The 20,961-nt window shown below is 43.1% G+C and overlaps 1 protein-coding gene and 2 long non-coding RNA genes across 10 annotated transcripts in view; 1 reads left to right on the plus strand and 2 right to left on the minus strand.

The window, feature by feature from the left end:
- LOC127361258 (uncharacterized) overlaps positions 1-20,961 on the plus strand; it is a 76,224-nt gene that overhangs the window by 38,015 nt on the left and 17,248 nt on the right. The gene's annotated exons all lie outside the window — the stretch shown is intronic.
- ubr2 (ubiquitin protein ligase E3 component n-recognin 2) overlaps positions 1-20,961 on the minus strand; it is a 47,519-nt gene that overhangs the window by 10,528 nt on the left and 16,030 nt on the right. For 6 of the 7 annotated variants that reach the window (XM_051395634.1, XM_051395641.1, XM_051395637.1 and 3 more), the window contains 23 exons: positions 15,785-15,895; positions 15,490-15,555; positions 14,847-14,963; positions 14,669-14,732; positions 8,952-9,076; positions 8,811-8,863; positions 8,552-8,654; positions 8,392-8,440; positions 8,053-8,207; positions 7,844-7,946; positions 7,050-7,159; positions 6,648-6,731; positions 4,301-4,479; positions 3,971-4,179; positions 3,798-3,891; positions 2,420-2,581; positions 2,138-2,226; positions 1,941-2,001; positions 1,485-1,633; positions 1,291-1,346; positions 1,070-1,166; positions 316-383; positions 54-192 (listed from right to left, as the gene is read on the minus strand). In XM_051395634.1, the coding sequence (XP_051251594.1) occupies positions 54-192; positions 316-383; positions 1,070-1,166; positions 1,291-1,346; positions 1,485-1,633; positions 1,941-2,001; positions 2,138-2,226; positions 2,420-2,581; positions 3,798-3,891; positions 3,971-4,179; positions 4,301-4,479; positions 6,648-6,731; positions 7,050-7,159; positions 7,844-7,946; positions 8,053-8,207; positions 8,392-8,440; positions 8,552-8,654; positions 8,811-8,863; positions 8,952-9,076; positions 14,669-14,732; positions 14,847-14,963; positions 15,490-15,555; positions 15,785-15,895 (2,443 nt within the window). The remainder of the gene's footprint in view (positions 1-53; positions 193-315; positions 384-1,069; positions 1,167-1,290; positions 1,347-1,484; positions 1,634-1,940; positions 2,002-2,137; positions 2,227-2,419; positions 2,582-3,797; positions 3,892-3,970; positions 4,180-4,300; positions 4,480-6,647; positions 6,732-7,049; positions 7,160-7,843; positions 7,947-8,052; positions 8,208-8,391; positions 8,441-8,551; positions 8,655-8,810; positions 8,864-8,951; positions 9,077-14,668; positions 14,733-14,846; positions 14,964-15,489; positions 15,556-15,784; positions 15,896-20,961) is intronic. The other variant, XM_051395635.1, reaches the window with a different exon arrangement.
- LOC127361264 (uncharacterized) lies at positions 12,905-13,075 on the minus strand. 2 transcript variants are annotated; one of them, XR_007884145.1, is made up of 2 exons: positions 13,014-13,075; positions 12,905-12,974 (listed from the first exon to the last, which is right to left on the minus strand). It is a non-coding gene; the product is annotated as an uncharacterized LOC127361264 (long non-coding RNA). The 2 variants fall into 2 exon arrangements; XR_007884144.1 differs by having other exon boundaries at positions 12,905-12,979.

Here is a 20,961-nt window from a genome sequence, read left to right on the forward strand (position 1 = left end):
ACAGACACGTGTGTGTGTCTCTCTCTGTGTGTGTGTGTGTGTGTGTGTGTTACCTGTGGTGGAGGTGAGTAAGATCTGGACCAAGTGAGCCACAGTGATCAGGTGGAGGAGGTGGAGGTGAGCAGAGTCTACAACTCTCTGTCTTGATTGGTCCAGACTGTGAACTGAACTGTAGGACAACACACTGTACACCTGCAGAGAGGTACATTGGATTCACACTGGATTCACACTGACAGTAAACTGGATTCACACTGATAGTAAACTGGATTCACACTGATAGTACACTGGGTGTAAATGTGCAGTGATGAAACTCACCAGCAGGTGAAACATGTCAATGTCAAGGACACACGGAGTGTTTTCAACCTGAGAGTCTGGAACCAGAGCTAACACACACACACACACACACACACACACACACACACACACACACACACACACACACACACACACACACACACACACACACACACACACACACACACACACAAACTGTTAGTCACTCTGTGTGTATATATAGAGTGTGTGTGTATATAGTGTGTGTGTATATATATATATATATACATATATATAGTGTGTGTATAGTGTGTGTATGTGTATATATAGTGTGTGTGTATATAAAGTGTGTGTGTATATATATATATATATATAGTGTGTATATAGTTTGTATATATAGCGTGTGTATATATAGTTCATATATATATAGTGCGTGTATATAGTTTGTATATATAGTGTGTAAATAATGTGTGTGTATATATAATTCAATTCAATTTTATTTGTATAGCGCCAATTCATAACAGAAGTTATCTCAGGACACTTTTCAAATAGAGCAGGTCTAGACCGAACTCTTTATAACATTATTTACAGAGACCCAACAGTACCACCATGAGCAAGACCTTGGAGACAAGGGCAAGGAAACACTGCCTGTTAAAAGGCAGAAACCTAGGACAGATCCTTCGGTATGTTGTGTAATGTGTATATAATGTGTGTGTATATGTAGTGTGTATAAATAACGTGTATATATAGTTTGTATAGTGTGTGTATATAGTGTGTGTGTATATATAGTGTGTACCTGACAGCAGTCTGATGCAGTGTGTGTGAGCTGTGGCTGGTGGAGCTGCAGTCCAACAGGATGAACTGAACCTGGTCAGAGAGCTCAGACAGTCGTCCTGTAACACACACAGTCAGTTCAATCAAAAACTATCAGCTTATTAAAAAACGAATGAACAGTGATGTCATCCTGCTCCCTGCCCCAATTGGCCAATCAGAGGGTCTCTGTCTGTAGTGAGTTACCTGTCGGCAAGGTAAACTTCCAAACAACGGCTTTTCCTCGTCCATCAGGAGGCGCTCTGCAAACAAACACACTGTCAGAACGACCTTTGACCTCTCAGCTTTCTGTTTGTGACCTCTGAGGTGTGTGTGTGTGTGTGTGTGTGTGTGTGTGTGTGTGTGTGTGTGTGTGTGTGTGTGTGTGTGTGTGTGTATACCTATACTCTGGATGGTGTAGGCGCAGGTGGACCAGATCAGGACTTGGACTCTGGGGTCCTGCTCGTTGGGGTTCAGCTTCAGTCCCACCTTGTAGGTGGACATACTGAAGGTGGTGATCATCTCGCTGACGCTGCTTGAGAACGGGTTCCTGAGGGACACAGTGACATCATCCAGGTGAGTTCTCACAGGTGTATAGTGGTTCGCAAAGGATAACGAGCCCTCTGGTCTGGTCCACATTCAGGGACTACAGGTGGATCTAGACCAGACTGCTCTCTGGAGCTAAAAGCTAACAAGCTAATGTGTAGCAGGCTAATTAGCAGAGTGCAGCTGAGGCTGATGGGAAACTTGGTAGTATGGACACATTCAATATGTCTGCAGAATTAACATAATTATCAATATTAATTAACATGATCATTAAAATATATGATTGATATCACAATGGCCGACTGACTCACTGTGGAGTGAAATCAACTCTGAATCCTTCAGGAACAACAGGCTCCGCCCCCTCTGATACACCTGAAACACAACACACACACACACACACACACACTATGGACTACAGTAGTAGTACAGAAATATTTTACTGTACTTATATTACAGTAACATTAGTAGGATTAGGGTTAGTAGACTAAATGATTGACAGGTGACTGACCTTCAGACTGCTTTCTGTGGGCAACGTGCAGAGCTGCTATGTGCTGATTGGTTGTTTTAAGCCACGCCTCCAGACTGGGATGATCGACACTGAGTGAAAATGAGAGCGAAAGAGTGTATGTAGTACCTGAATGTGTGTACCTGTGGTCAGGTGACTGTACCTGTTGTCAGGTGAGTGTACCTGCGGTCAGATGACTGTGTACCTGTTGTCAGGTAAGTGTAGCTGTTGTCATGTGAGTACCTGTGGTCAGGTGAGTGTAGCTGCCGTCAGGTGAGTGTGTACCTGTGGTCAGGTGAGTGTGTGTGAGGCAACAGAGGGATCACAGTGTTGCTCAGACACTCGCAGAGCGGACACAGGAACTCGCCATTCTCCACATCGTAGCTGGTGTGACCTCGAAGACGCTGCTGACGTCTCTGCTCCTTCAACTGCACCGACTCAAAGTACCTGAACACATTAACTTTAGTTTGACATATATATATATACACTAGTGCTGTCAGTTTAACGCGTTAAAGCAAACCCATTTTAACGCCTAGCACACTTTATAGTTTTTTCACATGCTGTTGCAACAACTAGTAACGTTAGAAAAACTACAACACCACACTGGATCTAGCTAGACCGGAAACAGAACAACAGGCACGCCGCACACACTTGTTTAAGAGTAGTAGACGTTAGGTTTTGAGTGGATGGCGAGCGCAAGACGCCGAAATGGATGGATTCCTTGTTGTCTGAAAATGTCAACAGGCTTGTCTGTTTGAGTAACTGGCTCAAAGCAAAGAAGTAGTAGGCTTTCCTTTTATTGGTAACCGTTACTGTTCATTCTTTCTGAAATAAGAGGCTGGGTTGAGCCTCTGGTGAATAAAGAGCAGTAGCCTGACTGCTATGTTCAAAGCAAACTTGAGAAAAGTATTAAGCCATGGTTTAACTACACTATAGGCTGAGTCCTAGTTTACCTTACATGTGCACTTTGTAATTTTATTTTGTATCGCCCTGTTTTGATCCCTTAGAAAGGGCTGTTGAAGGGGCTGTTTGTGTGACAAAGTATTTGTTTCACCCTTTTATTGATGGACAGTGTTACATTGTGTGAGAGATTATTTGCTCCAAGTGAGAATGTTAATGTGAAATTGAACACTACAGTATATGCCAATGTTGTTTTCAATAAAAACAACATTTGCACAAAGCAAGCCGATCCACTTTTCCATGTTGAGAGAGCATTAAAATGAGAAAAAAATAATGGGACAAAAAGAAATCAAGGGACATTTAGAATAGATAAAAATGTGCGATTAATTGCGAGTTAACTATGACATTAATGCGATTAATCGCGATTAAATATTTTAATCGTTTGACAGCACTAATATGTGTAGCTAGTTAGCTAGTGTTTAGCTTAGCTAACATTAGCTAACTTAAGATGTGACTCTACATTTATGTCTTATCTTTGAACAATTTTCAAAATGTTGTTGTCTTTTCAACATAGATTAGCCTAGCATATATCATATCTAAGTATAAGAAAGGAGGAAGTTGCTCAACTGTTATTGGAGCAGAGGCCCAAAAGGGACAGAGCTCAAGGGTCAATTGTTAGTTATTAGAGATACCTGTTGTCATTATTGATAACTGATATTATTGATATAGGATAATGTGATTGGACGTGGCTGCGTTGTCTCACCTCTGCCAGCAGGTGGCGTGCATGATGTGTCCACAGCTGGCTGTGTGGATACCCAGAGACAGGTCGGGGTGCATGAACAGAGGGTCGTGATGCTCTATAAGACACATTAACACAAATGTCAGTCAAAACTCAACTCTGATTGGTTGCTGTCCTAAAGATGAGGCTCCACCCACCTGGGTCGGGCAGGTTACGGAGGCGGTTTTTAGATAAAACCGTTGACCTCTGGACAAATGCTGCCAGCACCATGGCTCTGCCGTGACCTCTGACCTCTTGCTCCTCTTGACAGAGGATGCAGGTCACCAGCTGGCGGTGTTTAGCTCCACCCATCCTCCTGGGACCGACACACACCTGAGAAACACCTGACTGCTCCAGACTGGGAGGACTAAGAGGAGAGAGAATATATTATATTACAGTGAAACCACAAATCATCTGTCTACACTTGTGTGTGTATACCTGTCTGTAAACACCTATGTGCAGGTGTGGACAGGTGTGGACAGGTGTACCTAGTGTCTGCAGGAGACCCTGAGGCCTCCAGGTCCTCCAGACTCTGCTGGAAAAGTTCTTTGTTCTCGTTGATGAAATGTTTCTGCATCTCAGACATCTGTGCCATGATCTTCTCCCTCCTTAGCCGAGCCATCTCCGCCTTCCTCTTCCTCTCCGCCTTGTCTCTGTCTCGCACCATCTGCAAGGGGATCAATTATCAATCAATTAATTAATTAATTAAATCAATTAACTCTTGTAGAACTTTATATATTCTATTCTATAGTGATGGGGAATGTGAACTGTCTGACCATCAAGGCGGACGAGCTGGCTGCCCTTGTGAGGACAGACAGGATGTTCAGGGAGTGCAGTTTATTTGCCTCTCTGAAACCTGGCTAACTCAGAACACCCTGGACGCTAATGTGGATCTACCTGGATTCACTACAGTGAGAGCAGACAGGGACTGTGGACGCAGCAGCAAAAGCAAAGGAGGGGGACTCGTACTGTTTATCAACAACAGATGGTGCAACCAGGGGCATGTTACGGTGAAGGAGATTGTGTGCAACAGAGACATCGAGTTCGAAAATCTAATCGAATCGTGACTTTAAAATCGAAATTTAAATGGAATCGAGGATTTGGAAAATTGTGACACCCCTAATACTGCTGCAGATGTTTTACCAGTCTGTGGTGGCCAGCGTCCTCTTTTATGCTGTGGTTTGCTGGGGAGGAAGCAGCAAGAATAGAGACGCCGCTCGACTGGACAGACTGGTGAGGAGAGCTGGCTCAGTGGTAGGCACAGAGCTGGACTCTATGGTGACAGTGGCAGAGAGAAGGACCCTGGACAATCACCCACCACCCTCTGCACAACACCATCACCAGGCAGAGGAGTGTGTTCAGTGGCAGACTGCTGTCCCAATCCAGCTCCACCAACAGACTCAAAAACTCTTTCGTCCCCCTTGCCATCAGACTGTACAACAGCTCTCAGACAATGGACAATTTCCTCCTCCATTTGCAATGTTTTCCTGGACACTTTCATTCACTGTCATTTCTGACTCCATCTGCACTACCTCTGCTAAATGCTGACTTTCATTCATTGGTCGACAGCCTAATTTTGATTGCACATAGTTTACATTTATCCCTATTTGCAGTTCTATTTTATATTTTTATAAAAACTATTTTATTTATACTTTTTGTATAGTTTTCTATTTGTATAGATATAGGTTAATATTTGGACAGTGACACAGTTTTGTTGTGATTTGGGCTCTGCATGCCACCCCATTGGATTTGAAATTAAACAACTGAGATGCAATTGAAGTGCAGACTTTCAGGTTTAATTCAAGGGGTTGAACAAAAATATCCTATCAAACGTTTAGAAATTGCAACCATTTTTAAACAAAGTCTCCTCATTTCAAGGGCTCAAAAATAATTGGACAAATTAACATTACCATAAATAGAATTTTTCAGTATTTTTTGTTCTAGAACTGGGCTGGCTCCTTTAGATGTTTTTTGGCAAAGTCTAATCGGGCCTTTCTATTTTTGAGGCTGATTAATGGTTTGCACCCCTGTATTTGCTCTCATGAAGTCTTCTCTTTATGGTAGACTTAGATACTGATACACCTACTTCCAGGAGAGTGTTCTTCACTTGGGTGGATGTTGTGAAGGGGTTTTTCTTCATCATAGAAAGGATCCTGTGATCATCCACCACTGTTGTTTTCCGCTCTTTTTTTCTCAGGATGTACCAAACTGTTCATGTGGCCACTCCTAACATTTCTGGTATCTCTCTAATGGATTTCTTCTTTTTTTGCAGCCTAAGGATGGTCTGTTTCACTTCCATTGAGAGCTCCTTTGACCGCATGTTGAGGGTTCACAGCAACAGCTTCCAAATGCAAATGCCACACCTGGAATCAACTCCAGACCTTTTACCTGCTTAATTGATGATGGGTTAACGAGGGACTAGCCCATGCAGCCCATGAAATAGCTTTTGAGTTAATTGTCCAATTACCTTTGGTCCCTTGAAAAAGAGGCGGCTACATATTAAAGAACTGTAATTCCTAAACCCTTCCTCCAGTCTGGATGTGAATACCCTCAAATTAAAGCGGAGAGTCTGCACTTTAACCCATATTGATTATATAACTGTATCTTGAATATGTTTTGGTAAACAGCTAAAATAACAGAACTTGTGTCAGTGTCCAAATATATATGGACCTAACTGTATGTCTAATGTATGTTTGTATGCTGCTGCTGGATGCTTGAATTTCCCTCGGGATAAATAAAGTATCTATCTATCGATCGATCTATCCATCCATTCAATATTGAATAATCAATCTCGTTCTGATTATTTTGATTGATCTCATATTGATTGTGCTGTACCTCCTCTGGTCCTTGTCCCTGGCTGATGGTGACGGAGGAAGAGGAGGATGTTCGTTCTCTCATTGTTTTGATGTTAGCAACCATCTGCACAAAAAAACAAACAAACAAAGAACAATAAACAAACATGCAGAGGATGTGGTCCCAGGATGGAGCCCTGTGGGACGCCCCGAGAACCTGATCTGCTGCATGAAACTAAAACTGACAAAAAAAATACTTGACAAACCTTTTAACAACAAAGACAAATTCATGCTTTATTATTTACACTGCGTTCAGTAATAATTATGATTTTCAGTGTTTACAGTATATATTCATATTTACACTGTTTACAGTGTATACTAATATTTACACTGTTTACAGTATACATTAATATTTACACTGTTTACATGTGACATCAACGTGTACCTTGAGTATCCAGGTGATCATGTCTTTGTGGACTTCCAGGTGAGGAGCATTCTGCAGACTCTCCAACAGAGCAAGAACACTTCCTGAAGTACTGGGAGCTTCACCTGGACCTGAACACAGGTAAATTACACAGACAGTCAGTAAGTTGATGTTCTGTGTTCCTGCATTGTATTTACAGTCAATATTTCCCCACTGTGAACCACAACTGTTTCCTGTTAGAAATGTTCAGTCTGGGTCTCCAGCAGTTACAGGGACTGATGCTAACCTGCATATGTTGGACAATTAGCATCATTCGCATTAATAATCAGCTATATGGACAATATCTCAAGCAGCTGATTGGCTGATTGGGACAATATAGGAGGTTTTGGGGTTATTGAGGACACTGAATCCATTTCTGACATTTTAAAATACAAAATTGACATTTAAACCAGAAGTGGAAATATTTCAGCTCCAAGTGGCTGATTGTGACTCATTGTGAGGCTGTTATTACCACCAACAGTTACTCTACTATTACTCTGCTATTACTATGCTATTACTCTACTATTGGTCCGCTATTACTCTGCTATAACTCTGCTATTACTCTACTGTAATGACCCCTCTGGCCATCAGTGATCTTACTGTGTACTTTGTACTGTGTGTATTGTGTACTGTGTGTACTTTGTAGTGTGTGTACTGTGTGTACTTTGTACTGTGTGTACTGTGTATACTTTGTGTACTGTGTATACTTTGTGTACTGTGTGTACTTCTTGTGTGTACTGTGTGTACTTTGTGTACTTTGTACTGTGTGTACTGACGAGAGATCTTGCAGGTGTAGTTAAAGGTGACATCATCGTCTCCACTGCTGTTCTCCAGCTGCTGCTGCTCCTCCAGCAGAGCCACGCCCACCAGGTGGAGCACCTGTACAGACAGTACACAGTGAGTACACACAGTAAAAAGTACAAACAGTACACACAGTGAGTACACACAGGTAACAGAGAACCAGAACCAGGGATGGGGGTCTTACCCTCTGCAGCATGGACTCAGTCCAGCCCCCCCCGCTGGGCTCCACCGCCCACTGCAGCACAGCGCCCTCTACAGCCAGCAGCACGTCACACTGCAGCAGGTTGACCAGGCTGGCAAACAGGGGACAGAGGAGGGGTGGGAGGGGGGGAGGCAGGGCTGCTCCCACGTGTGCGCACACACACACACACACACACACACACACACACACACACACACACACACACACACACACACACACACACACACACACACACACACACACACACACACACACATTAACAAAATCAGTGAGATCAATCAATGAAATCAATCAATGAGATCAATCAGTGAGGTTGTTTACCTGTGTCCTCTCCATTCTGTCTCCTCAGCTTCCTCTGAGCCTCCTCAGCCTGCAGCACATCACACAGTTACCATGACAACACATTAACCACAACCTGCTAAACAACCAGATCAATAACCTGCTCAACAACCTGATCAACAACCTGATCAGCAGTCTGTACCTTGGACTGATCGGCTCTGCTGTAGTGATGGAAGTACAGATTGAAGTACTTGTACCACTCAGGACGCAGTTCATACAGACCCCGACCCGTCACACCTGGTTTCCTGTAAACGCAGTACAAAGACAGTCAGTGCTACAGTCAGTGCTACAGACTGAAGTATACTGTCAGTACTACAGTCAGTGCTAGTCAGTGCTAGACTCTGTACTACAGTCAGTGCTAGAGTCTGTACTACAGTCAGTGCTGGAGTCAGTAGACTGACTTGAATGAAGCGACGCTGTCGATGACTCTCTCCAGACCCGTCTCTTTGTTCCCCTGAAGAGAAAAAACAGACAGGTAAACAGAGAGGTAGACAAACAGACAGGTAGACAGACAGGTAAACAGACAGACAGAGGTGTCTCACATTCTCTGGCAGGGCTTTTACCAGCTCGCTGTGAGCCATTGGTCTGATTGACAGCTGGTGGATGATTTCTCTTCTGACCTCATCAAATGGCTCCACCTGACCGACACCTGATACGTACCGCTCACCTGTGCACACGCACACGCACACACACACACACACACACACACACACACACACACACACACACACACACACACACACACAGGACAGTTCATCAGCCAGATCCTGGCAGCTCTGTGAGCTAACTGCTAACACCAGCATGCTAAGGCAGGGCTCCTGACTAACTTTTTGCATTGGTTGCACTGGTGTGCCTAACTTTTTTTCCTTTTTTTTTTTTTTTAGGTGCACCAGCACAAAATGTAGGGGCGCCCAAATTTTTCATTGCGTCACCTTTAACGCCATAAGGTCACCTTTTTATCGCTCTCCATAACTTTCATATAATGTGAATGATTTTTAAACAAGAATAAGGTATAAAGAAATGCTTGTCTTTATTTGAAGCACAATTATATATAAAAAGAAAAATAAAGTGTTTAAAGTGCTTCACTGAACTGAAGTTGAACATTTCAAACTAAAACACTAAGCAAAATAAAACATTTCCAATTAAAAGAGGGCCTGATTACTACTACCTGCCCCTGAAATGCAGCTGGGAGAGGGGCCACTTTCTCTACACACTTGTCACGGCATATCGTGTGTTTTTAGACATGTTATGTTTTTTTAAAGTTTCGATATGAAACGTTGTTGACCCGCTCACGAATGCACTATTTCCGGCCATATTCTGACCGCACTCCTGACAGTACACGCAGTGCATTGCGTTACGTCCTTTGTTGAACCTCAGCCAGGGAACTTGTTTCAGCCAGTCCTGTCTGAAGGAATATATTTTGACCTTTTTAATTTGGGTCTCGGAGCCGGGCTCTATCTCAGACTCGGTTGTCTCCTCTTCTGGTTCCGAGTCTGATGCTGTCGCTGAAGGACCGGGGCTCGGCAATTTTTAAACACACGCAACTTAGCGCGATGAACAGGACCACAGCCAATCAGAGGCAAAGACCCGCCCGAGCTCTGTCTCTTATTGGTTTAGAACACGATTTAATTTAATTATTTAAAGAAATAAAAACAAGAGGAGTTCAACATAAAAATCTAATAAAAATTAAAACCAACTCCTCAGTAGCACAAAATAAGAGAATGAAATGTGGGCTGTTAAATATCAGGTCACTGTCCTCTAAAGCTGTTTTAGTGAATGAATTAATATCAGATTATGATATTGATTTACTTTGTCTTACTGAGACCTGGTTGTCCCACGAGGAGTATGTTAGCCTAAATGAATCCACCCCCCCCAGTCATATTAATACTCACATTCCTCGAGGCACTGGCCGAGGAGGTGGAGTAGCAGCCATATATGATTCGAGCGTTTTAATGGACCCTAAACCTAAACTTAATTATAATTCATTTGAAAGCCTTGTTCTTAGTCTTTCTCACCCAAACTGGAAAACACTGCAGCCAGTTCTATTTGTTATAGTGTACCGTGCTCCTGGACCGTACTCTGACTTTATATCTGAATTCTCGGAGTTTCTATCAAGTTTAGTCCTTAAATCAGATAAGGTAATTATTGTAGGTGATTATAATATTCATGTGGATGTTAACAATGACAGCCTTAGTAATGCATTTATATCATTAATAGACTCAATTGGCTTCTGTCAGAGTGTAAATAAACCAACTCATTGTTTTAATCACACTCTTGAACTTGTTTTATCATATGGCATTGATATTGAACATTTAATAGTCTTCCCACATAATCCTTTCCTATCTGACCATTATTTAATAACTTTTGAATTCATACTATTAGATTATAAGCCATTAGGCAAAACTTCCTACAGCAGATGTCTATCTGACAGTGCTGTAGCTAAATTTAAGGAGGAGATTCCTTCAGTGTTTAATTCAATGCCATGTCTGAATTTAACAGAGTCCTATAACGACTTTAGTCTCCCTCTGAAATTGATAATCTTGTCGATAGTGCTACAGGTTCACTACGATCAACATTAGACTCTATCGCTCCTATAAAAAGGAAATTATTAAAACATAGGAGACTAGCACCTTGGTATAACCACCAAACCCGCCAGTTAAAACAAATAGCTAGAAAATCTGAAAGGAAATGGCGCTCTTCCAAATTATCAGAATATCGCTCAATTTGGCAAGATAATCTTAAAACCTATAGAAAGGCCCTCCGTAATGCCAGAGGAGCCTATTATTCAGCACTAATAGAAGAAAATAAGAACAACCTTAGGTTCCTCTTCAGCACTGTAGCCAGGCTGACAGATAGCCACAGCTCTATCGAGCCACATATCCCCATAAACTTAAGTAGCAATGACTTCATGAGCTTCTTCTATAATAAAATTATTACTATTAGAGAAAAAATTAATCACCAACTGCCATCAACAGTTATCAGTGGCTCTCCAAGTTCAGGGACTTCTGTCAATGTAAACTTAGATATATATTTAGACTGTTTTTCTGCTATCGATCTTCATCAGTTAACTTCAATCATTTCTTCATCGAAGCCATCAACCTGTCTATTAGACCCGATCCCAACTAGGCTGCTTAAAGAAGTTGTTCCCTTAATTGGCACTTCTTTACTGGATATGATTAATCTTTCTTTATTATCAGGATATGTACCACAGTCCTTTAAAGTAGCTGTAATTAAACCCATTCTTAAAAAGTCCACTCTTGACCCAGGGGTTTTAGCCAACTATAGACCGATTTCTAACCTCCCCTTCCTCTCTAAGATTCTGGAGAAAGTAGTCGCCAAAGAGTTGTGTGAATTTCTACATAACAATAGTTTATTTGAGGATTTTCAGTCAGGATTTAGAGTTCATCATAGCACAGAGACAGCTCTGGTTAAAGTTAATAATGACCTTCTGACTGCTTCTGACAATGGACTTGTCTCTGTACTTGTATTATTAGATCTTAGTGCTGCATTTGACACCATTGACCATGATATTCTTTTACAGAGACTTGAGCATCAAATTGGCATTAAAGGAACTGCCCTAAGCTGGTTTAAGTCATACTTATCAGATCGTTCTCAGTTTGTACATGTTAACGATGAATCCTCCATAAATACTAAAGTTAGTCATGGAGTTCCACAAGGTTCTGTACTTGGACCAATACTATTTACTTTATATATGCTCCCTTTAGGCAACATTATTAGGAATCACTCCATTAACTTTCACTGTTATGCAGATGATACGCAGTTATATCTATCAATCAAACCCAATGAAATTAATCAATTATCTAAATTACAAACATGTCTTAAGGACATAAAATCCTGGATGACCTGCAATTTTCTGATGTTAAACTCAGAAAAAAACGAAATTCTTGTTCTTGGCCCCAAAAATCTTAGAGACTCATTGTCTAAAGATATAGTCACTCTAGATGGCATTAACTTGGCCTCTAGCACCACTGTCAGGAATCTTGGAGTTATCTTTGATCAGGATTTGTCATTTAACTCCCACATAAAGCAGACCTCTAGGACCGCCTTCTTTCATTTACAAATTTCTACTCTACCTCCCCCTGAACCCTTCCCCTGCCTCCTTTTCCAAAACCCTTAAATCCCCCCCAAACCCCCCCCCCCCGGCCCCCCCCCACCCCCCCCCCACCCCCCCCCCCACACAAACCCACCCCTTTTCAAAACCCCATTAAAAAAAAAAACCCATATTCCCCCCCCCCACCCCCCCCAAAAAAAACAAAACCCCCCCCCCCCACAAAACACCCCCCCCCCCCCCCCCCCCCCCCCCCCCACCCCCCCTCCCCCCCATAAAAAAAAAAAAAAAAAAAACACCCTTATAAAAAAACCCCCCCCCCCCCCCCCCCCCCCCCCCCCCTCCCCCCCCCCCCCCCCCCCCCCCCCCCCCCCAAAAAACCCCCCAAAAAAAAAAAAAAAAAAAAAAAAAAAAACAACCCCCCCCCCCCCCCCCCCCCCCCCCCCCCCCCCACCCCCCCCCCCCCCCCCCCCCCCCCCCCCCCCCCCCCCCCCCCCTCCCCTCCCCCCCCCCCCAAAAACCCCCCCCAAAACACCCCCCCTCCCCCCCCCCCCCCCCCCCCCCCCCCCCCCCCCCCCCCCCCCCCCCCCCCCCCCCTCTAACAAAACCCCCCAACCCCCCCCCCCCCCCCCCCCCCCCCCCCACCCCCCCACAAACCCCCCCCTATACCCCCCCCCCCCCCTCCCTCCCCCCCCTAATATTAGAAAAATTAGACACATACTATCACAGACAGATGCAGAAAAACTAATCCATGCATTTGTTACTTCAAGGCTGGATTACTGCAACTCTTTATTATCAGGTTGCCCCAATAAGTCCATTAAAACGCTCCAATTAATTCAGAACGCTGCAGCACGAGTACTGACAGGAACTAGAAAAAGAGATCACATCTCTCCTGTACTAGCTACTCTGCATTGGCTCCCTGTAAAATGTAGAATTGAATTTAAAATCCTCCTCCTCACCTATAAAGCTCTTCATGGTCAGGCCCCTTCATATCTTAAAGAGCTCATAGTACCCTATTACCCCACTAGAACACTACGTTCTCTGAATGCTGGGCTACTTGTGGTTCCTATAGTCTCTAAAAGTAGAACAGGAGCCAGAGCCTTCAGTTACAAAGCTCCTCTCCTGTGGAACCAGCTTCCAGTTGTGGTTCGTGAGGCAGACACCCTCACCACATTCAAGAGTAGGCTTAAGACATTCCTCTTTGATAAAGCTTATAGTTAGGGCTGGATCAGGTGAGTCCTGAACCATCCCTTAGTTATGCTGCTATAGGCCTAGACTATCGGGAGATTTCCCATGGTGCACTGAGCTACTCTCTTCCTCTCTCTTTCTGCACTCATTCATGTCCCATTAATGCATGTTACTAACTCCACTTCTTCCCCGGAGTTCTTGTGCTTTCTCGTCTCGCAGGTTCTCATGGATCCTGGTGGAGCCTCCTGCCATGGTCCTGCTTGACTGCCATTGCCAATACTGTTGTTGCTGTGCACCTGTCTGTCTGTCTGTCGCTCTCTCTCTCTCTCTCTCTCTCTCTCTCTCTCTCTCTCTCTCACCCCAACTGGTCGAGACAGACGACCACCCACCTAGAGCCGGAGGATCTGTCCTAGGTTTCTGCCTTTTAACAGGCAGTTTTTCCTTGCCCTTGTCGCCAAGTGCTTGCTCATGGTGGTACTGTTGGGTCTCTGTAATTAATGTTAAAGAGTTCGGTCTAGACCTGCTCTATTTGAAAAGTGTCCTGAGATAACTTCTGTTATGAATTGGCGCTATACAAATAAAATTGAATTGAATTGAATTGAATTGAATTGAATTGATATGATCCTACCATGAGTGTGTGAGTTCGGTCACAGGAGAACACAGAGAGATGATGCGCTTGCAAAATAAATTTATGTTTTCACTCGGGCAGCGTCAGGTGCACCAGTGCGACCTAGAAAAATTATTAGTCGCACTCTTAAAAATTTTGGTCGCATGTGCGACCAAATTGCTCGCACTCTGGAGCCCTGTAAGGCGCTAATGTGTAACAGGTATCATGTAATCAGTAAACACAGCTGCTGTCATCAGTACTCTGCCAGATCATTAAAGTTGTTACATACAACTGCAGATATTTTGCAATGTGCTGTCCAAGACGTTTGTGTTGCCATGGAAACACATTTTAAACTTTTCTTTTAAATAAAGTTGAAGCAGCACAGACAGACTCACCGACAACCATGATGATGAGGTGAAGCATCTCTTCGATCAGAGTGTTGTTCTGCTGGATCACATCCTGTCACACACAGATAGCACAGACAGTGGAAGGTCAGTAGTGTCAGTACTGACCTTGTTAGCCTCTCTGTATCTCTTCCTGCAGTCTGTTACAGTCAGTAGTGTCAGTACTGACCTTGTTAGCCTCTCTGTATCTTTTCCTGCAGTCTACAGAGCTGAAAATGTGAAACAGTTCGAATCGACTCAGAACAATCATCAGGAAGTGGTTTGGATCCATCATGGATGCCCCCGCCTGCGTGGAAACAGAACCAGAAAAAGAACCAGTAGAGTCAGTAGTTCCAGTAGAGTCAGTAGGTGTCAGTAGAGTCAGTAGGGGTTAGTAGTTCCAGTAGAGTCAATAGAGTCAGTAGGTGTCAGTAGTCCCAGCAAAGTCAGTAGGGGCCGGTAGTTCCAGTAAAGTCAGTAGGGGCCAGTAGTTCCAGTGAAGTCAGTAGGTGTCAGTAGTCCCAGCAGAGTCAGTAGGAGTCAGTAAGGGTCACTAGTTCCAGTAGTTCCAGTAGAGTCAGTAGGAGTCAGTAAGGGTCACTAGTTCCAGTAGTTCCAGTAGAGTCAGTAGGAGTCAGTAAGGGTCACTAGTTCCAGTAGAGTCAGTAGGAGTCAGTAAGGGTCACTAGTTCCAGTAGTTCCAGTAGAGTCAGTAGGGGCCAGTAGAGTCAGTAGGTGTCAGTAGTCCCAGTAGAGTCATTAGAGTCAGTAGTCCCAGTAGAGTCATTAGAGTCAGTAGTTCCAGTAGAGTCAGTAGTTCCAGTAGTTTATACCTGCAGCATGATGATGTCTTTGTCGAACATCTCCACTCTGCATTTCACGTTGTGATAATAATAAATCTGAAACATAGAAAGTGATTATGTCACACACGCAGAGTAATGAGTTCACATGATCATTCACTGTTAGAAAACTTTATTTATAAAAACTGAGCTAACCGGTCTATAGCTACAGACTTAAATCAACACACTTGCTGACAGACCAGAATAAAGTTTATATTTTTATAGCTTTGACTGCTTTATAATAATAATTATCACTATATACAATCTGCTACATCAGGTATCCACTCACCTGGTTGATCAGCGAGAAGCCGTTCCTCCTCCACATCCCAGCATGCACCTGGGCACACAGCACCAGGCAGCGGAGGGGGAGCTCGATCAGGAGGGGGGGGCTGAGTTCACCCTGAAAACACACACACACACACCACAAGTTTACACTGGTGTATTGTCACACTCTTGACCTTGTTCTATCATATGGCATTGATATTGAACATTTAATAGTCTTCCCACATAATCCTTTCCTATCTGACCATTATTTACTAACTTTTGAATTCATACTATTAGATTATAAGCCATTAGGCAAAACTTCCTACAGCAGATGTCTATCTGACAGTGCTGTAGCTAAAACAGAAGAAAATAAGAATAACCCTAGGTTCCTCTTCAGCACTGTAGCCAGGCTGACAGAGAGCCACATATCCCCATAAACTTAAGTAGCAATGACTTCATGAGCTTCTTCTATAATAAAATTATTACTATTAGAGAGAAAATAAATCACCAACTGCCATCAACAGTTATCAGTGGCTCTCCAAGTTCAGGGACTTTAACTAATGTAAACTCAGATATATATTTAGACTGTTTTTCTGCTATCGATCTTCATCAGTTAATTTCAATCATTTCTACATAGAAGCCATCAACCTGTCTATTAGACCCGATCCCAACTAGGCTGCTTAAAGAAGTCGTACCCTTAATTGGCACTTCTTTACTGGATATGATTAATCTTTCTGTGTTATCAGGATATGTGTGAATGTGTATGATGTGTGAATGTGTATGAATGTTAGTTTCTGTTCGATGGACTTTGCCATCACTGAGTGAATGTGTGTGAAAGGGTGAATGTGGCAAGTAGTGTAAAAGCTCTTTGAGTGGTCGGAAGACTAGAGAGGCGCTATACAGGTAAGGGTCCATTTACCATTTACCATGTACCACAGTCCTTTAAAGTAGCTGTAATTAAACCCCTTCTTAAAAAGCCCACTCTTGACCCAGGGGTTTTAGCCAATCATAAGCGGATTTCTAACCTCTCCTTCCTCTCTAAGATTCTGGAGAAAGTAGTCGCCAAAGAGTTGTGTGACTTTCTACATAACAATAGTTTATTTGAGGATTTTCAGTCAGGATTTAGAGTTCATCATAGCACAGAGACAGCTCTGGTTAAAGTTAATAATGACCTTCTGATTGCTTCTGACAATGGACTTGTCTCTGTACTTGTATTATTAGATCTTAGTGCTGCATTTGACACCACTGACCATGATATTCTTTTACAGAGACTTGAGCATCAAATTGGCATTAAAAGAACCGCACTAAGCTGGTTTAAGTCATATTTATCAGATCGCTCGCAGTTTGTACATGTTAACGATGAATCTTCAATAAATACTACAGTTAGTCATGGAGTTCCACAAGGTTCTGTACTTGATAGATGCAGAAAAACTAATCCATGCATTTGTTACTTCTAGGCTGGATTACTGCAACTCTTTATTATCAGGTTGCCCCAATAAGTCCATTTAAACGCTCCAATTAATTCAGAACACTGCAGCACGAGTACTGACAGGAACTAGAAAAAGAGATCACATCTCTCCTGTACTAGCTTCTCTGCACTGGCTCCCTGTAAAATGTAGAATAGAATTTAAAATCCTCCTCCTCACCTATAAAGCTCTTCATGGTCAGGTCCCTTCATATCTTAAAGAGCTCATAGTACCCTATTACCCCTCTAGAACACTACGTTCTCTGAATGCTGGGCTACTTGTGGTTCCTATAGTCTCTAAAAGTAGAACAGGAGCCAGAGCCTTCAGTTACCAAGCTCCTCTCCTGTGGAACCAGCTTCCAGTTGTGATTCGGGAGGCAGACACCCTCACCACATTCAAGAGTAAGCTTAAGACAGTCCTATTTGATAAAGCTTATAGTTAGGGCTGGATCAGGTGAGTCCTGAACCATCCCTTAATTATGCTGCTATAGGCCTAGACTATCGGGGGATTTTCCATGGTGCACTGAGCTCCTCTCTTCCTCTCTCTCTCTTTCTGCACTCATTCATGTCCCATTAATGCAAGTTACTAACTTCACTTCTTCCCCGGAGTTCTTGAGCTTTCTCGTCTCGCAGGTTCTCATGGACCCTGGTGGAGCCTCCTGCCATGGTCCTGCTTGACTGTCATTGCCAATATCACTGATATTAGTGTTGCTATTATTATTAGGGACCTCGCAAGCGACCGCTGGAGGTCCCTATTGTATTTGCAATGTTTCTTCTTCTTCTTACCTATTATTTTTAGCCCCCATTGACTGCATTTTTGCCCCCCTAAACATATACGAAAAGTCAATTTTATTTGGCAAAGTGATCAGGCCTGGTGAAAATGGGGATATTACATGTTTCGCTTTCGGGTCTGCCACTAGGTGGCGCTACTATCATAAAAAATGCGTTTAGGCTAATAACTTCGGCATAGTTTGTCGGACATTCAAAAAACTTACATCCACGTGTTCGGTGAATGGAGCTGAATCTCCCCATATAAGCCCCGCCCACTTCCGCCTAGAATTTTTTTTTTCTAGAGCGCAAAATGTCCATAAACTACTTTTAAGTGTTCCTCCTACATGCTTTTTCCGATTTGCACGAAATTTTCCCCTACTACCTGGGGACTGCCCTGGCAAAAAGGCTAATTTGAACATTTTTGAAATTTAAAAAAATAAGCACGCTATAAAATTCCAACTTCCTGTAGATTTTTCGTCAAAAAAGGAAGTGGACCATTTCTCCACATTGGTATGTCCGATTGACACCAAACTTGGGTCCATAGTTCCACATGTCTTCCTTAAGCATCGTGCTCAATTTCAGGCCATTTCCACTAGGTGGCGCTCTTTAAAATTAAGAAGTTTATATCTCTACAACGGTATATGTGATTAAGATGAAACTTGGTATGATGCTTCCCCCTGGCTCCCTGAGGCTCCCTTAAAAAGGAAAAACAAAATACGCCACTAGGTGGCGCTCTTTTGGCATGGTAAATCACTGTGCGAATACCATAATAGTTATTAATATGAAATTCACAGGGCACGTGTAGAGTAGTGCCTGAAGCTCACATACCAAATATCGTGTTCGTCATGTGTGTAGCGCCCCCTACAGGATAAAAAAACAGAAGCCCCGGCGCCACGTTTCACCGATATGTACGAAACTCGGTAAGCACGTGTAACATGCTGGGACGTACAAAAAAGCCTCTTGGACCCATACTCCAAACCCCACAGGAAGTCGGCCATTTTGATTTTCATTTTCACTTTAGGCGAACTTTTCGCGTTTTATTTGAACGAACTCCTCCTAGGGAATTTATCAGATCTGCTTCAAAATTTGTGAGTACAGTCAAAACATGGTGCTGATTAAAGGTTGTGCTATTTGTGCATGTACGTTGAAGGGCGTGTCCGTGGCGTGGCATCAAAGTCAGCCATTTAGAGTTTTTTGGTCATTTTCTGTGATTTTTCGCGTTGTATTTGAACGAACTCCTCCTAGGCAATTTATCGGATCTACTTCAAATTTAATCAGCGCAATCTAAAGACATTCATGATTAAAAGTTGTGCTATTTACGACATTCCATCAAACGGCGTGTCTGTGGCTTGCCATCAAAGTCAGCCATTTTGCATTCTGTGCTCATTTTCTGTGATTTTTCGCCTTGTATTTGAACAAACTCCTCCTAGGGAATTTATCGGATCTACTTCAAATTTAATCAGCGCAATCTAAAGACATTCATGATTAAAAGTTGTGCTATTTACGACATTCCGTCAAACGGCGTGTCCGTGGCTTGGCATCAAACTCAGCCATTTTAAATTCTGTGCTCATTTTCTGTGATTTTTCGCCTTGTATTTGAACGAACTCCTCCTAGGGAATTTATCGGATCTACTTCAAATTTAATCAGCGCAATCTAAAGACATTCATGATTTAAAGTTGTGCTATTTACGACATTCCGTCAAACGGCGTGCCCGTGGCGTTGCGTTGAATTTCGACCAGTCACCATAAACAGATAGTACTCCACCTCAGTGTACAGTCCCACCCTGAACACGTCCTCATAACTTCAGCGTACATGATCCAATCTCAATGAAACTTCACGTGTTTTATAAGTCCCACCCTGAACACGTCTACATGACAATATTCAGACATAGTGATAGCGCCACCTACTGGCAACAGGAAGTATGTGCTGCATGGCGATTTTGTGCTGCGTTACGTGAAATGACCGTGCCAGTGACGACTTGTCAAATTCAGCGGATTCGCCATGAAATGCCACTCATAACTTCAGTGTGCAATGTCCAATCTCCAGTGAACTTCATATATTCTGTAACAGTCTCGCCCTGAACACGTCCTCATAACTTCAGCGTACGTGGTCCAATCTCAATGACACTTCACATGTGTTACAACAGTCCCGCCCTGAACTTGTCTACATGACAATATTAAGACATAGCAATAGCGCCACCTTCCAGCAACAGGTGGTAAGCGCTGCGCGGCGATTTTGAGTTGATGTACGTGACATTTTCGTGTTGTGGTCCGCACGTGTTACGACGGCACGCGACGCGTCCGCAGCGCACCCCGAGTTGCGTGGAGTGCGAGGTCCCGCCCAACGCTGCTTGCAGCTTTAATTATTATTATTATAATTATTATTATTATAAGTATTATTATTGCTACGGTTACTGTTGTTGCTGTTGTCACTACTCATTGTCCCCCATCGTTGCTGTTGTCATGTTCATCCTCATCAGTCACTACTATCAGTGTAGTTGTTGCTACTGAGATAACTTCTGTTATGAACTGGCGCTATACAAATAAAATTTAATTGAATTGTATTGATCCGCATCAGTTTATAAAAGTGTTGCACAGGTGAACCTGCTGACGTTACTGCCAGGAGCTTGTTATTGAGACATTATCAATACATTCTGATCAATATTAGTAGTGCTGTTGCCATCTTTCTCCATTCAGAGCCAGAGTCTTTGCAGTATTGAATAGGGGTTGGGTTTGTATATACTGTTTCTATACTGCAGTCAGCCACCAGGGGGAGATAGAGAGAGAGAGTCTATACTGCAGTCAGCCACCAGGCGGAGATAGAGAGAGAGATAGTCTGTACTGCAGTCAGCCACCAGGGGGAGATAGAGAGAGCGTCTATACTGCAGTCAGCCACCAGGCAGAGATAGAGAGTCTATACTGCAGTCAGCCACCAGGAGGAGATAGAGAGAGAAAGTCTATACTGC

This window comes from Dicentrarchus labrax, unplaced genomic scaffold (genome assembly GCF_905237075.1).
Source record: "Dicentrarchus labrax unplaced genomic scaffold, dlabrax2021, whole genome shotgun sequence".
Lineage (NCBI taxonomy): Eukaryota > Metazoa > Chordata > Actinopteri > Moronidae > Dicentrarchus > Dicentrarchus labrax.